The sequence below is a fragment of the Aotus nancymaae genome, unplaced genomic scaffold, assembly GCF_030222135.1.
Source record: "Aotus nancymaae isolate 86718 unplaced genomic scaffold, 86718_ANA_hifiasm-v0.15.2.pri h1tg000030l, whole genome shotgun sequence".
In the NCBI taxonomy this organism is placed as follows: domain Eukaryota; kingdom Metazoa; phylum Chordata; class Mammalia; order Primates; family Aotidae; genus Aotus; species Aotus nancymaae.
In genome coordinates this window covers 11493782-11507227 of record NW_026988443.1, presented here as the reverse complement: position 1 = coordinate 11507227, position 13446 = coordinate 11493782, and the positions used below count along the sequence as shown (strand labels likewise).

General features: G+C 47.1%; 1 protein-coding gene across 2 annotated transcripts in view; it reads right to left on the bottom strand.

Annotated features, from left to right (window-relative positions):
- GNAO1 (G protein subunit alpha o1) overlaps positions 1 to 13205 on the bottom strand; it is a 170272-nt gene extending 157067 nt beyond the window's left edge. Inside the window, exons 1-2 of one of the 2 annotated variants that reach the window (XM_012447923.3) lie at positions 12315 to 13205; positions 12053 to 12095 (exon numbers count right to left, since the gene is read on the bottom strand). In XM_012447923.3, the coding sequence (XP_012303346.1) occupies positions 12053 to 12095; positions 12315 to 12432 (161 nt within the window). In that variant the 5' untranslated portion in view covers positions 12433 to 13205. The remainder of the gene's footprint in view (positions 1 to 12052; positions 12096 to 12314) is intronic. The other variant, XM_012447924.3, reaches the window with a different exon arrangement.
- Between the last annotated feature and the right edge of the window lie 241 nt (positions 13206 to 13446).

The window sequence follows — 13446 nt, the reverse complement described above, 5'->3', positions numbered from 1 at the left end:
TACCTTCCAAGCAAACAGATGAACATTTCCTGTTATCCTGTAAGGACCTGAAATTCATGCTTATGGGTCGACCTGCCATCTTCTCTCTGCTATCTCTTTCCTGCTCCTGTGCTTCCTAACTCGATGGCATAACAACACCATCTCACAGGTTCAAAATGAGGAGTTCTCTGATCTACACTCTTTTCATGTTCATTCAACTAGACACCAGGGGTCATCTCTCCTGTCTCCAAAATCTCTCTCCCATCCAACTTCACATTGCCTTTCCTACCAATTCCCTAGGTCAGACTACAAAAATCTCTTTGCTGTAAAGCCTCATCTCTAGCCTCCCACAGCAGGCTCTCCTGACTTGGCACACTATATACCCCTTAGAAAAATGATCAGGGAACCCTACAGTCTAGCCCTACTCTTCCTTTCCAGTTACTTCTCTTCATATTCCCACAAATCCCAGCTCCTCAGTCACAGGAGCCTGCCCACTACTCCCTGGTGCTGTCCTGAATGTTCCAGGCCTGCTTTTGTACTTTAGCTAATTCTAGTTCAGATCCTGGAAGGCCTTGCACTTTTTGTCAGCGTGATTTTGGTCAAAAGGGACAGAATCCTGGCTCAAATCAGTTTGTGTAACATAAGAGATTGATCGATTCACATAACTGTCAGCTCCATAGAACCAGCTCCAGAGATTCCAGTATCACCGTCAGATGTCTTTCTGGCTCCCTCTCGCTGTACCTTCTCTCCATTCTCTCTTTTGTCCTCCAGTCTCCCAAAGCCTCAGTCTCTCCAATGATAAGTATGCTTCCTCCTTGCAGAGGATAATGGAGATGTGGAAACATGGCCACAGACAGCTAGCTCAAGATTTCATGATTCCAGCCCAGTGAAGACCTTGCTGGGATCCCAGGGGAAGACCTTCTTTCTCACAGTGACTATAAAATTCCAGAGAAGGACAATGATTGGCCTCACTTGAGTCACATGCCCATCCCTGGGCCAATCACTGTGGCCAGAAACCCTGTAAGTGGCAAGGCCTGAGTCATGTACCCACTTCTCTCTTCAAGCAGCAGGGGGCAGTGACGAGCAGCACCGCTGGAACAGCCTGCAATGAGTGAAGCTGGGTGGAGTAAAACAACGGTGTGCACACAACTCTCACTTCTCCACCCAGTTCCCTCCCAGCTTAATCCTGAGCCTGTGTCCAAATTAAATTCTGTCACTGCCTCTTCTGCACCTTGGAGAATCGAATTTGTCTCTTCCAACTGATGCAACTCTCTGAAGGCAGAAACTGGATCTGCAATTACTATGTCCGATTGTTTGTGTATGAGGCTATTGCCTGATTCCTCTGGGACTTGACTTGTTCATCACTGACACTCCAAGCACCCAGAATAGTACCTAACACATAATAGATGAGAGACAAATATTAGATAAATAAATGAGTGGTCTGAATAGAATAAATGTTACTGGTCTTTGGTATCCAGTAAATAAGCACAGCTGCTTTTTAATTCTTACTTCATAAAGAAAAGAAATGCTAAGGCAGGAACTCCCTCAACTTCCTGTCCTCACCATTCTGCCCTTGAATTTCTCTACATACTTCCCATCCTTACTGCCCTCCTGTCTGTCTTAGGGAAGAAGACCCATGTTCACGTCAAAATCAAGCTGCCCATCCCCTAAGGGGCTGTGTTCCTTCTACCGCTTCCTCTTTCCTGTACCTTCAACTTTTCCATTCATCAGGGCTCTGTATAACTTCCCAATGGATTCAAGTACCCCCATGTTAGCCAAATGAGCAATAAAAGCAATGCCCTCCCAGAACCCCAAACCCGCTCTTCCCCTCCCTACCTCTCATCCCTTTTTTCTGTAGCCCACGTTTCTTTTGGGCAGGGAGGGGGGTCCTCCATTGATTTCCTCAATCCCATACATTTCTCAACTCCACTGCAATTTGGCTTTTCTCCCATCAGTCTATTGAAACTGCTCTTGCCAAGGTCACCAACAACTTGCCAGACTCAATGGACACCTGCCAATCTTCATCTTATCTGTCTACTGCAATATCTGATTCAACTAACCACTTCCTGCCCTTGAAAGTCTTTTCTTCCTTGGCTTTCATAATGCTACTCTGCCTTGGGTTTTCTTTTTCATCTCTCAGATCACCCCTTCTCAGTTTCCCTCACAGGTCCCTCTTCCTAAATTATCCTCATTTCCTGGAGCTGGGACGTGTGTGTGATGGGAGACAGATCCTTGCCTTCTCTCACCTTCTCATTCAGCCTGCTAAGGTTACCAACTTTATGGCTCTCACTGCTCAAAAGCACCACAGAATTTCAAATTGACCTCTCTCCCCAGGTGTGTCCTATCTAACCCACTTCCACTCAGGTGATCCACAAGAATCATCAACATGATCAAATGCAGTCATCACTTTTTTCCCCAAGTCTTCTCTCTTCCTCCTGCATTTTTCCATCTCAGGGAATGGTACTACCATCCACCAGTAGCCCAAACCAGGGATCCGGACTCATTTTTGTCCATACTCATTAAAATTTGTCTCCTCCTCAATGTTCTTCCAACTGATCATCAAATAAGCTAAATTATTTCACTGCCCAAATATCTCTTGAATCTGTTTCCTTTCCCCACTCACAGTACCACTGCTTTAACTTAGTTCTTAATCTTTTCCCCACCTGGGTCACAGAAGTAACTTTCCATCTGGTCTCCCAACCTCCGGAGCTGATCCCCTCCAGTCTACACAGGTTTCTAATGCCAACTCTCAGCTGGCATCTCATTATCTTCAGGATAAAATCCAAAGTCCTTAGCACAATAGATAAGGCCTTTCATGATCTGGTTTCTGACCCATCTTTCATTCCTCATTTCTTAACACTCCTCTTACATATTTTGCTCTAGTCAAATCAAACTATTTTCCACTCCTAGCATGCTCTATGTGGTGACATATCTTAATGCCTTTGCACATGCCAGTCCCTCTGCCTGGCATTCCTTTTTTTTGACCCAGTGAACTACCACTTGTTTTAAAGGCTCAGTTCACATGCCATTTTCTCTGGCTGTCTTCCTTGAACTGCCTGCCTAAAGAAGGTATCTTCTGTCCTCTCACAGCACACTGTGCATACAGACGTCGTGGCCCTTCCTACCCTGAAGGGCAAGAGTCTTTTATGAGTAGCTCCCTCCAGTCCATGAGTTCCTTCAGGACAAAGACTGAGGCCTTCCTCTCTACTTCCATGACACTGTGTGTATGCTACCCACAAAGTAGGCAATCATAAATGATTATGGATGGACAGATGAATGGATCGCCTACCATCCTGTCTTTCCACGGTTCTCCAAGACACCTGCCTCTACCAAAGCCAGAGCCTTCTCTCTGTTGCAATCTGAAAATGGCCCCCATTTTTGAGGCAAGAATGGAAAATTATTTCAGGGCCTGCCCAGATGGTTGCTAGGGTATACTCTGGTGTCCAGATCGGTGTGATATATGATCATTACTACCACTTCCAGAAGGAACTCAGCACCAATTAGGCACTTGCTATTCTCTCAACCATGGCTGCTGCAATCACCATCTGGGTGTGAGGTCCTAGTCTCCACTGCCCATGGTCTCTACTGCCCATGCTGGTGGTAGTCTAGTAAGCAAGGTGTGGAGTTACAATGAAAAGAACACAGGTTTTGGAATTAGAAAAATCATTGTCTGAATACAACCCTGTCACCTACTAAGTTGTGTGGCCTTGAGCAACCCACCTTACTTCTTTGAACCTCATTTCCTCATCTGTAAAATGGAATTGATGACTATCCTTGCTCATAGGTTGATAAACAAATAAAGATAATAGATTGAAAATGATGAACACATCCCACGGCCACCAAAAGCTTTCAATGTGATCATTCTGGTTTATGTAGAATAATAAGGTTCAGTCCTTGTATACCTCGTACCTTTCTTTTCTTCAACTAACATTTATTAATGTTGTCTCCTTTCTGACAGGCATTGGGCCTGGTGCTATATGGTGAGCAAAAATAAGTAACATCCTTGCTTTTGGAAGCCCTGATGGGAAGGGGCACCCAGGCTAGCAAGGGATACAGATACATAAACACCTAATTAATTTACAATGTGCAATATGCATTAGTGATCAGAGACCCTGGCAGTAGGTGATTCCAGGGTCAATTTTAAAGCATGGAGATTCTCATAAGTAACAATATTCTACAGAAAACACATCTGTTGGCTAAGACACAGGCAGAGAATCCAAGATAAATTGTTAGCTATGAAGTCCTAGTCTTATATATTATTCTCCCTTTCTCTTTTCTCCATTCTGCTTGCTCCTAGGATGGTTGACAAATCAAGAGAGTAGGGGGACAAATTCAGGGCACCAATTATTAGCCTTGCAGGATTTTATTTTACTTTAATTTTTTTGTGCTATGAAAAGCACAATGTTTTTCCTCTTCTCTGTAAAGAAAATTAGAACTAAAGATGGCTCAGCAGATAAAAGCTGTGGGTGGTAAATACTCCCACTATTCCCCACTGCCTTTCAGGCTTCTAAGTTTCTCTTTGCATTTACTGCATCTTAGAGCTGGAAACCTGAAAGAGCCCTGAGAATTCTATGCTGAAAACCCATATCCCGATTAACAGATGAACAAATTGAGGCCCAACGTGGTCAAATGATCTGCCTAAAGTCAAATGAGAGAGTGAATCAAAATTAAAACACAGTTATCCTTATTCTCCCCTTTTACTAGTCTGCAAATCTCCCAGCTCCCTGGGGTTTAGGCACCTTAACCCAGGCAAGCATCTTCATATGGTGAATGCCACTGGTGTCTCCACTTCTGAGCATCCTGGAAGCCACAGAAAAACCACTTTTCTTCTAATGTCACTGGCTCTCTCCTCCCAGAAACATCCTGTTTCTTACTAAGGAGATACTTCCAGATCCTCCTCTATGGTTTAAGAACCATGTCTGCATGAAAAGTTTGGTTAGAGGTGCTTTTCTCAAGTTGCCTCTCAGAACTACAAATTTCCTGGCTGACAAAGTTTTGCGGTTGAGGTTGCCATTTTGTAATTAACTTAGCCTTAAAAGAACTTCCATGGATACTACACACCCCCATGGGATAAAACTATAATTCATGCTTTAATACTGAGAACATCAAGACCCTGAAAACCAAGAGAATTCCCAATTCGATACACGGGTGACAACAGGGAAGGAGCTTGGGGTATCCCTGGTCCAACTGTTTCAGGAATCTGAGCCCTCGGAGGGGCAGAGGCAGAGTTACTGACCTGGACTCCCGGTTCAGTGCTCTTTCCCACCCTTTGAAATGTCACCCCAGCCTCTTGGGCTGAAGCAGCTGCGCCATCAAAAATGTCACATCAGTTATGACAACACAGTCTGTTATATAACTGGTGCTGCAGAGCAGGCAAGGGGAAGAAGCCATGAACATGAACCACAGCACCCCCCTTCTGCTTCTCAGGGCGGCTAAGTCCCACATACTTACTTGACAAGAGAACTCCATATGGGAAGGGAACACCCACTAATCAATCAAAGGAATAAAAACCGGAGCTAACATTTGTATAATGATTTCCACATTCTAGACACTGCTCTAAGCACATTTTATATGTCAGCTCATTTCATGCTCGCCACAATCCTATTAGTAGTTATTTTTATTATCAGTCCCATTTTATAGGCAAGGAAACTGAGGCAACAGATATTATGTGCCTTGTCTAAGGTCACATATTCAGTTAGCAGTAGAGCCAAGATTTGAAGCCAGGCAGCCTATTTGCAAAGTCTATGCTTTTAATCACCTCTCAATTTTAGAGAAGCGTGCTAAACTGCTTCTAAAGATGGCTCAGCAGATACAGCTCTCAATTTTAGAGAGGCATGCTAAACTGCTTGCCTACACACAAGAAACTACCTATTTCTCCGAACCAGTTAACAGATCACTGCTCTCTCCTCTCCTTTCCTTCCATGCTAATCATGGATCTGTTGTACAGCTTCCTTTCTACCAGTAGTGTGTAAATGAGAGGGATGGAAGAAAATAAGAATGTAACACATATTTGAAGAAATTCTTAAGGATGGAGTTCATTTGAGCACCTTCAAGCTTTTTATGATGCTGCAATCAGTAAGAAAGTGAGGTGAGAGCTCTTCTAATAGCATTTGCCATTTGTAAACCCACACATTCTGTGGGTATGTACAAACATAGGCACACAATTTTTCTTTTTTCAGAATCAAAAGTTTTCTCTGTTAGTGTCAATTTTGAGGGTAACTCTTTCAAATATATATATATATATATATATTTTTTTTTTTTTTTTTTTTTTTTTTCCAGTTTGGAATCACCCCTTTCAGATCAAGACGTATTCTGTTGATAATGGTCTGTCCGGCTCCATAAGAAATGAGAATGAAGGCCGGGCGCAGTGGCTCACGCCTATAATCCCAGCACTTTGGGAGGCCAAGGCAGGTGGATCACGAGGTCAAGAGATCCAGACTATCCTGGTCAATATGGTGAAACCCCCTCTCTACTAAACATATAAAAAATTAGCCGAGCATGGTGGTGCGTGCCTGTAGTCCCAGCTACTCGGGAGGCTGAGGCAGGAGAATTGCCTGAACCCAGGAGACAGAGGTTGTGGTGAGCCGAGATCACGCCATTGCACTCCAGCCTGGGTAACAAGAGCGAAACTCCGTCTCAAAAAAAAAAAAAAAGAAAGAAATGAGAATGAAAACACCCCGGGAGACAGGGAGTCAAGTCCCAGCATGCAAATGGGCTGAGCATATATCAGAAAAATAGGGCCTCATTCTACTCATATTAAATCTCTGGTGTTAATGGAGTTAGGGTACTGTGAGCAGCTGGAAAACATGAGTGATCTTGTCATATCTTTAGCAGATGTGGCATGTGAAGCAGCACAATATAATCTGGGAGTTCCACGTGTTAAAAGAAACAAGACAGCACTCCCACTCTGGGCATCATAAATCTAATCCAGCCCTGTTCACACATAGAACAGCCATTCTGCATTCTTTTCCAGTCATGTTGATCCTCATGAAGCATCACCCATTTAATCTAATTGGCAACAACCCTTTCCAACAAGCATACAGGTTCCACTTCAGAATCCAATAGATAACTGAGGTTCAAGAATTCCACAGCTGATTCCCGAGGAGATCAGGTGGACTGTTTGCCACTCTTCTGGCAGGAAGGTCTGCTGGTATTTACAGCTCAGTGCACTGTAAGGAGGGAGAGAGCACCATCCATCAGGAAAAGAGAACTCATCTGCTACTTGATCTGACATTCTGTTCGCGCTGTCGCTGTCTCTGGAGAGCAAGGTGCATCCATTTGAATAAACATAGACGGGATGAAGGGAGGGAGGCAAAGCAGCCAACTCGATGACTGCAGAAATAACAAGTCTACAAATCTAGAAGAGTGGCTCTCTGTGGAATACTACCCCAACGTGGGACCCTGTGGGCAAGTGTGGAAAATGCCCTTTTAAAGGGCTGCACTTTCATGGAGTAATGGCTGCAGGTTGCTATTCACCTCCATTAATGCCTGTCAGTTAGTAGGTGCTGAAGAGCACTGTGCTCAAAGAATGCAAGCTTGATCGCTTTTCGGCCTTTTGGCTAAGATCAAGAAGAATGCAAGCTTGCCCTGAACTTAAACCAAACAGTAGATACCCTAATTACAAAGTCAGGGTCAGCTGAGAGGAAAAATCCATCAGCTTTTTGCTGACAGGTAACCTTTTGAGACAGCCTTTCCCGACAGGGTGGGGTCTGGTCTCTGAATCATATCCCACTTGTCGGGCTGGAATATTTGTATGAGTAATGACGTCTTCATCAGGCAAATTCTTAAATTTGTTTTAAAATGGCACTAAGCAGGTATTGTGCGAATGGACGCACAACCAAAGTGCTCTATTTTATTGTGCCCATTTTGGTAAAGACTACCAGCTAGCAAGCAATGCATCATGGCCACCTTCGAACTCCCTATCTTTCTAAAAATTCCACTTAATGCTCCAGAGATGGATAGCCTGAACTCAACATTACAGAAAACTCAGCATCTCGAATGAGGGCAAACTGTGGTTCCCAGAGCAACTCCACAGTCCATTTTACATTTTCACCAGGTACACGGTCCAAGTGGGTGTCACTATTTGTTCAGAACTGGGAAGTCACTTAAAGTCATATTCTGTCGATTCTACACCTGATAAAATTACAACTCATTAAAAGATTTCTTTGTAAGGGGTTGGTAATTGAATAAAATTGACAATTCTTTTAAAAATGTTTGATTGGTCTGAATAACTCAGTCTTATTGATTGACTACAACATGATGAAGCTGTATCACAGGTGAGGTCACCACTCCCTAACAAGCAAAATTATTTAAAATGCCATGCACAAAAAAGAATCACTAATTACTCATATGGGATATGTATAAAATTATATTTGTGCTACCTCAATTATCACTGTTTATTTCTCAGTACTCAAATGTTTTGGATTGTCTGACACAGAACTCCCTAATACGAATTCACAAGCACACACATAAGGGAAAAAAAAACAACCCCAAACACTATGTTCAAATAAAAATTTTAATGTAAGTACTGAGAATCAGGTTTTTCAAATGTCATTCTAAACTGTAGTATCTCTTAAGCAGATGGAAGTTTCCCCTTACAACAGGTATCAAGCAGAAGAATTTTATGTCAGTATCTCTGCAGTGCTCTTAAGCTGATGAAGACATTAACCCTTTGTTCTAAATAGCAACTGCCAGCCAGTCCTTTATCATTTAACTTCAGTTACTATGGGAATATATGGAAGGCTGTTTCTTCTAATTAGCACACCACAACATGGAAGAGAACACAGGCTCAATGGAATGACTCTTTGCTCTTCTGGAAATGCTGAATAGAAGGGGTTTTATTCAATGATGTCTGAATATCCATATTCTTCCTCTCAACCCAATGTGCTGAGCTATTAGACTGCGGCCTATAACTTAAAGTTAATTTTAAGTTATACCCTAGGATAACCCATAACTTAAAATTAACTTTAAGTTATACCCTAGGATGGGTTATCCTAGGGTATAACTTAAAGAGGGCTCTCTGTTGAATTTCATCTATCCAGGTGAAACAACAGAGCCTCCTAATTAACCTGTACATATGGACTGATAGGTTGGTCACCAATAATGGACTTTTACAAGGAAGTTAGAAACTGCTTTCTAAAATGCCACCTAGATTTTCTGGCCTGGCACTATCCACAGTAGAATTTTCCTGACTCGAAGTGACTCTCAGTCAAGTGGCCATCTCAAAAACCATCTCTGCAAGGGAGGACTCAAAAAAATTTGTCACTAGGATACAGTGACACCAATCCCACATTTTGTGGTTAATAAAACAAGTCCTGCCTTCAGCTTGGCACAAGGCCCTGATCTGATGTATTTCAAGCCAAGCTGGAGGGCTCACAGGGAAAGCTGCCATTCATGAATGCTTCAGGAGGACAGGATGCCAGGGTCCCTTGTGGCAAAGCAGGGACCAGAAACCTTTGTGATAGACCTTTGGAACAGACCTACCCTACTTCTTAAAGAGAGTTGGTGTATTGTGCTTTTCTTTAAAAAAAAAAAATTGTTTTACCTACAAAATCTGTTTTTCCTAATATTTTTCTTGAAAAAGGTGTCCTGTAAGGGTGAAAAAAAAAAGGGGGTGGAAAAGTATAGGGAAAGAGAAGAAATGCTCTGATTTCTGATTTAACAATCTCAAACATCACTCACTTCACTTTCCCCCCTCCTGGGTGTAACCAAATACAAGACACATAGGACTTTCTCTGGGAAGTCTACATCCTGCCTTCATTTAAGATTTCCTGTCCAGTACATAATTATGAATTTTCATCCTAAAGTGGCACACCTATTTCCCCAGAGAGCTCAGCTCTCTTTGAATAAAAAAAGGTGAGGTACCCCTTTGGGGGATTCAGTATATATTTTTAAACTTCTCATTAAATCAGCCTAATTTATGGGGCATGTTCAGGAAAAGCAGTTCTTTGGTGGATTCAAAGTTAATTTGCAGACTCTGGCCTGTCCCCCACCTTCTGCCCCTCCTGCGCACTCCCCTCCCACGAGCATTTCCGAATGCTTTCGACCCCCTCCGAAGTGGCTCGGCTCTCTCCGCCGGAGCGCGGACTCGGCTCCGACTACCGCCGACTCTCTCCGAGCCCCGCACCCAGACCGCACCGAGCCTAACCGAGCGTCGCCGAACTGAGCCCCATCGACTTTTCCGTCCTCGGCTGGGCGCTGTCCACCACTTGCAACGCCTGAAACCTCATCCAGCTCCAGTGGCTGGGGCGTCTACCGGGCTCCGAGTCCTCCACTACTGATTACAGACTTCTGAAGTTTCAAAACGTCCCCCCTTGGGAGAAAGGAGTGGCGCGGCTTGCATTTACCGATCTGCAAGGGCTCCAGACAGATGCAACATGCACCTTGTTGCAAATAGCAATTCCCCAGGCCCCGCCTCCCCATCCATTTGGGTTGCACAAGCTCCAAAGAAACCCCAAGCTAAATTACCCTTCGTTCAGAAGGGTGCGGCGAGCCGAAGGGGCCTCTTCGAAGAAAGCCCCAGGGAGCTCCCGAACAAAAATAAGAACATGTCAAGCAGATGGGGAAACTGTCTCCGAGTCGCTACTCCCTACCATCATGGCGCCGCCTAGAACCCGCTTGTCATGCCTGTTACACATGCAAGATTTTCTGCATCTTGGTTCTGAAACCGCAAGCATGCTTCGTCTCCCACTCCCACCTTCCCACGAAAGGGGTTTTTATTTCCCATTGTTTCCCTACGCGATGCAATTACTTCGGCTACTCTGTCAGGTTGAAAAATAATCATTTTTGTTTACTGTACAGCAACCCCTAATTAGGAGCTGTGTGTGCACGAAGGTGTCACAGCAAACCGACGTGGAATTTTCGCTAAACGGTCTTAACGAACTCCTCCGTCCTGAACTGACAGGCCAATGGAAGCAGGAGGTCCCGAGGGCGCACACCCCTTCGCTGCCAGTCACCCCCTACCCAAGCAAAGCTGCCTGTGGGCTCACCAGGAACTGCCGGGTGGATAGGGCAAGAAGCGAGCCTGCGAGTGGGAAGGAGGGGCGAGGCTCCTTATTGAGAAAGTGTGGAAGGGAAGGAATATCCCATTTTGTTTTAATTTTCAACCATCACTCAAATCCACCCCCAGTTAATTAGGAGGGGAAACTGATAGCTAAGGCAGAAGGGGGCGGCGGAAAGTGGGGCCTGAAATCCGCATTGTGAGTAGATTGCATGGAACATGGCCTATGCAGAGTGTAAATAAAGACACTGATAAAGGCCACGGAGCGAAGGAAAACTGCGGGTATCAGGAGAGCAATGCTGGGAGGGTGGGGGAGGAGAGGAGCTGGGGGCAGCAAGGGACGGACATTCAGCCTTACAGGCAGCTTCTCTCCTCCTTCCACCTCTACCTTGGATAAAACTGTGCCAGTCACATCCGCTTGGAAACCCACTCCTTCCCCTAGCACAGGACCCCTCCCCTAACCCTGGCCCTCTTTTTTTGGGTGGGGGGGGCGGCGAGGAGACGTAGAAAACACAGCCTCCAATTCAGCACCAAACGCATGAACAGCAGACACTTGATCCTCCACCCGAGTCTAGGGCTGGGTCCCCTCCATGTTAGCCAAGTTCAAAATCACTGCCCCAGGAGAAGAGCAGGGGGAAGCGGGATTACGGACCTTCGGGGATAGGGAGGTATGGAGGGAAGAGGAGAGAGAAATAGAGACAGAATGAAACAGAGACACAGAAATGGAGGCAGTGAGACATAAAATATTCCACAAGCAAGAGTAATGATCATAATCATGCCAATAGTGTGATGTTCTGATCAATATGGCGGACGCTGTCATTCATACAACTACAGGCGCTCCCCTTCCCCCTCCCAAAAAACACCCACCCAGGAGTTGGGGTGGAGGACCCAGAACCAACGTAGGGAGTGGGGGAGGGGAGTCAAATATAGGGGTGGGGGTGTGTGTGTGTGTGTGTGTGTGTGCACGAATTAAAAAACAGGCCTGGAGAGCAATGTGGAGTAAGCAAGGTAATAAAAACGATTTTAAAAATTATTCTTAATAAAAGTACAAATCCCAGTGCCACAGGGACTTACTTCATCTGCTTCACAATGGTGCTTTTTCCTGATTCTCCAGCCCCTGTTGGGACACAGACAGTGGGGAAAAACTGGTGAGTGTCAGCTTAAAGGAACAGGGAGAGGGGGGGACTAAGGCATGCGAGGGGGTGGGCGATCCTGGGCACATTGTGGTGCCAACTTGGGGACCAGGTCTACTGGGCGCGGGTGGGGTGTGGGAGCTGGCAGCAGGGGTGCGGAGTGGCCGGGGTCGGGGAATGGGGGTGGTAGTGGCGGTCCTTACCCAGTAGGAGTAATTTCACGTCTTTGGCGGCGCTGATGCCATCCTCTTTGAGGTTTTTCTCAATCGCCTTGCTCCGCTCGAGGGCAGCTCTCTCCTCTGCGCTCAGAGTACATCCCATGGTGGCCCCTTCCCTGCCACAGCCCGCACAACTCCGCTGGCACGGCTCCCCGGCTCGGCGCGCCCCCCACCCCCCCAGAGAGCGAGCCTGGGCTCAAGGGGGGAAAATCACGATATCCTCTCCTGGGCTGGAAACAAAAATGTCGGGTAACCAGAACCCCCCAAAAAGACAGCCGCTAACAAGATTCCAGCAGCGGAGACTCGCGGGAGCTGGTGGGGGTCTGGGGGTGTCGAGTCGAGGGTGGCCGCGGTCAGGGGCTCCGGAGCCGAGGGAGGAGGCGCCCGGGGGCCGAGGAGGCGCGGGCTGCAGGCACTGAGGCTTGTGCACGACCCAAAATAAATAAAATAATAGTCGAGGCTGGAGCCGCAGCCGGAGCCGACGGAGGGTAGGGTGGGGGGCAGGGTGGGTCCTGCTGCCGCGGCTGCTGGAGGAGGAGGCGGTGGCGGCGGAGGAGGAGGAGGTGGCGGAGGTGGCGGCGGCGGCGCGGGATGTGGAGGGAGTGAGTTAGGGGGTGCTGCTAGTGCATGTGCATCGCCGCTCTTCAGCCGTCGGTGCGTCCGCGGCGCCTTCGCCGACCCCCGCGCGCTGGGCAGGGCTGGGCAGGGGGCCGGACCGGGGGGCAGGTCTCTAGCGGGAGGCGGCGTTGCTGTCTCCCAGAGCTCGCATCGCTCGGTGAGCCTACCGGAGAGAGAGGGAGAGCGCCAGGGAGCCGCGGCCAGCCGGGAGCTGGAGGGAGAGGGAGAGAGAGAGCGGCAGGGAGGGAGGGGAAAAAAAAAAATGGGAGAGCGAAGGAGCGCGCGCGCGCCAGGGCCCGGGCAGGGGGAGGAGGCGAGCGCAGCGCGCGAGTGCGCCAGCGGCTCTGCGCACCCGGCTCCGCGGGCCGCCGGCTGACGTCAGCAGGGCCGCGCGCCGAGCCCCCGGGACTGGGAGAACGCGGGGCGGGGGAGGCGCGCGCCAGGGATCCGCGTCAGCCGGCGGCGGCGCGCACGCGCGCTCGCGGAGCATCCTCCCCCT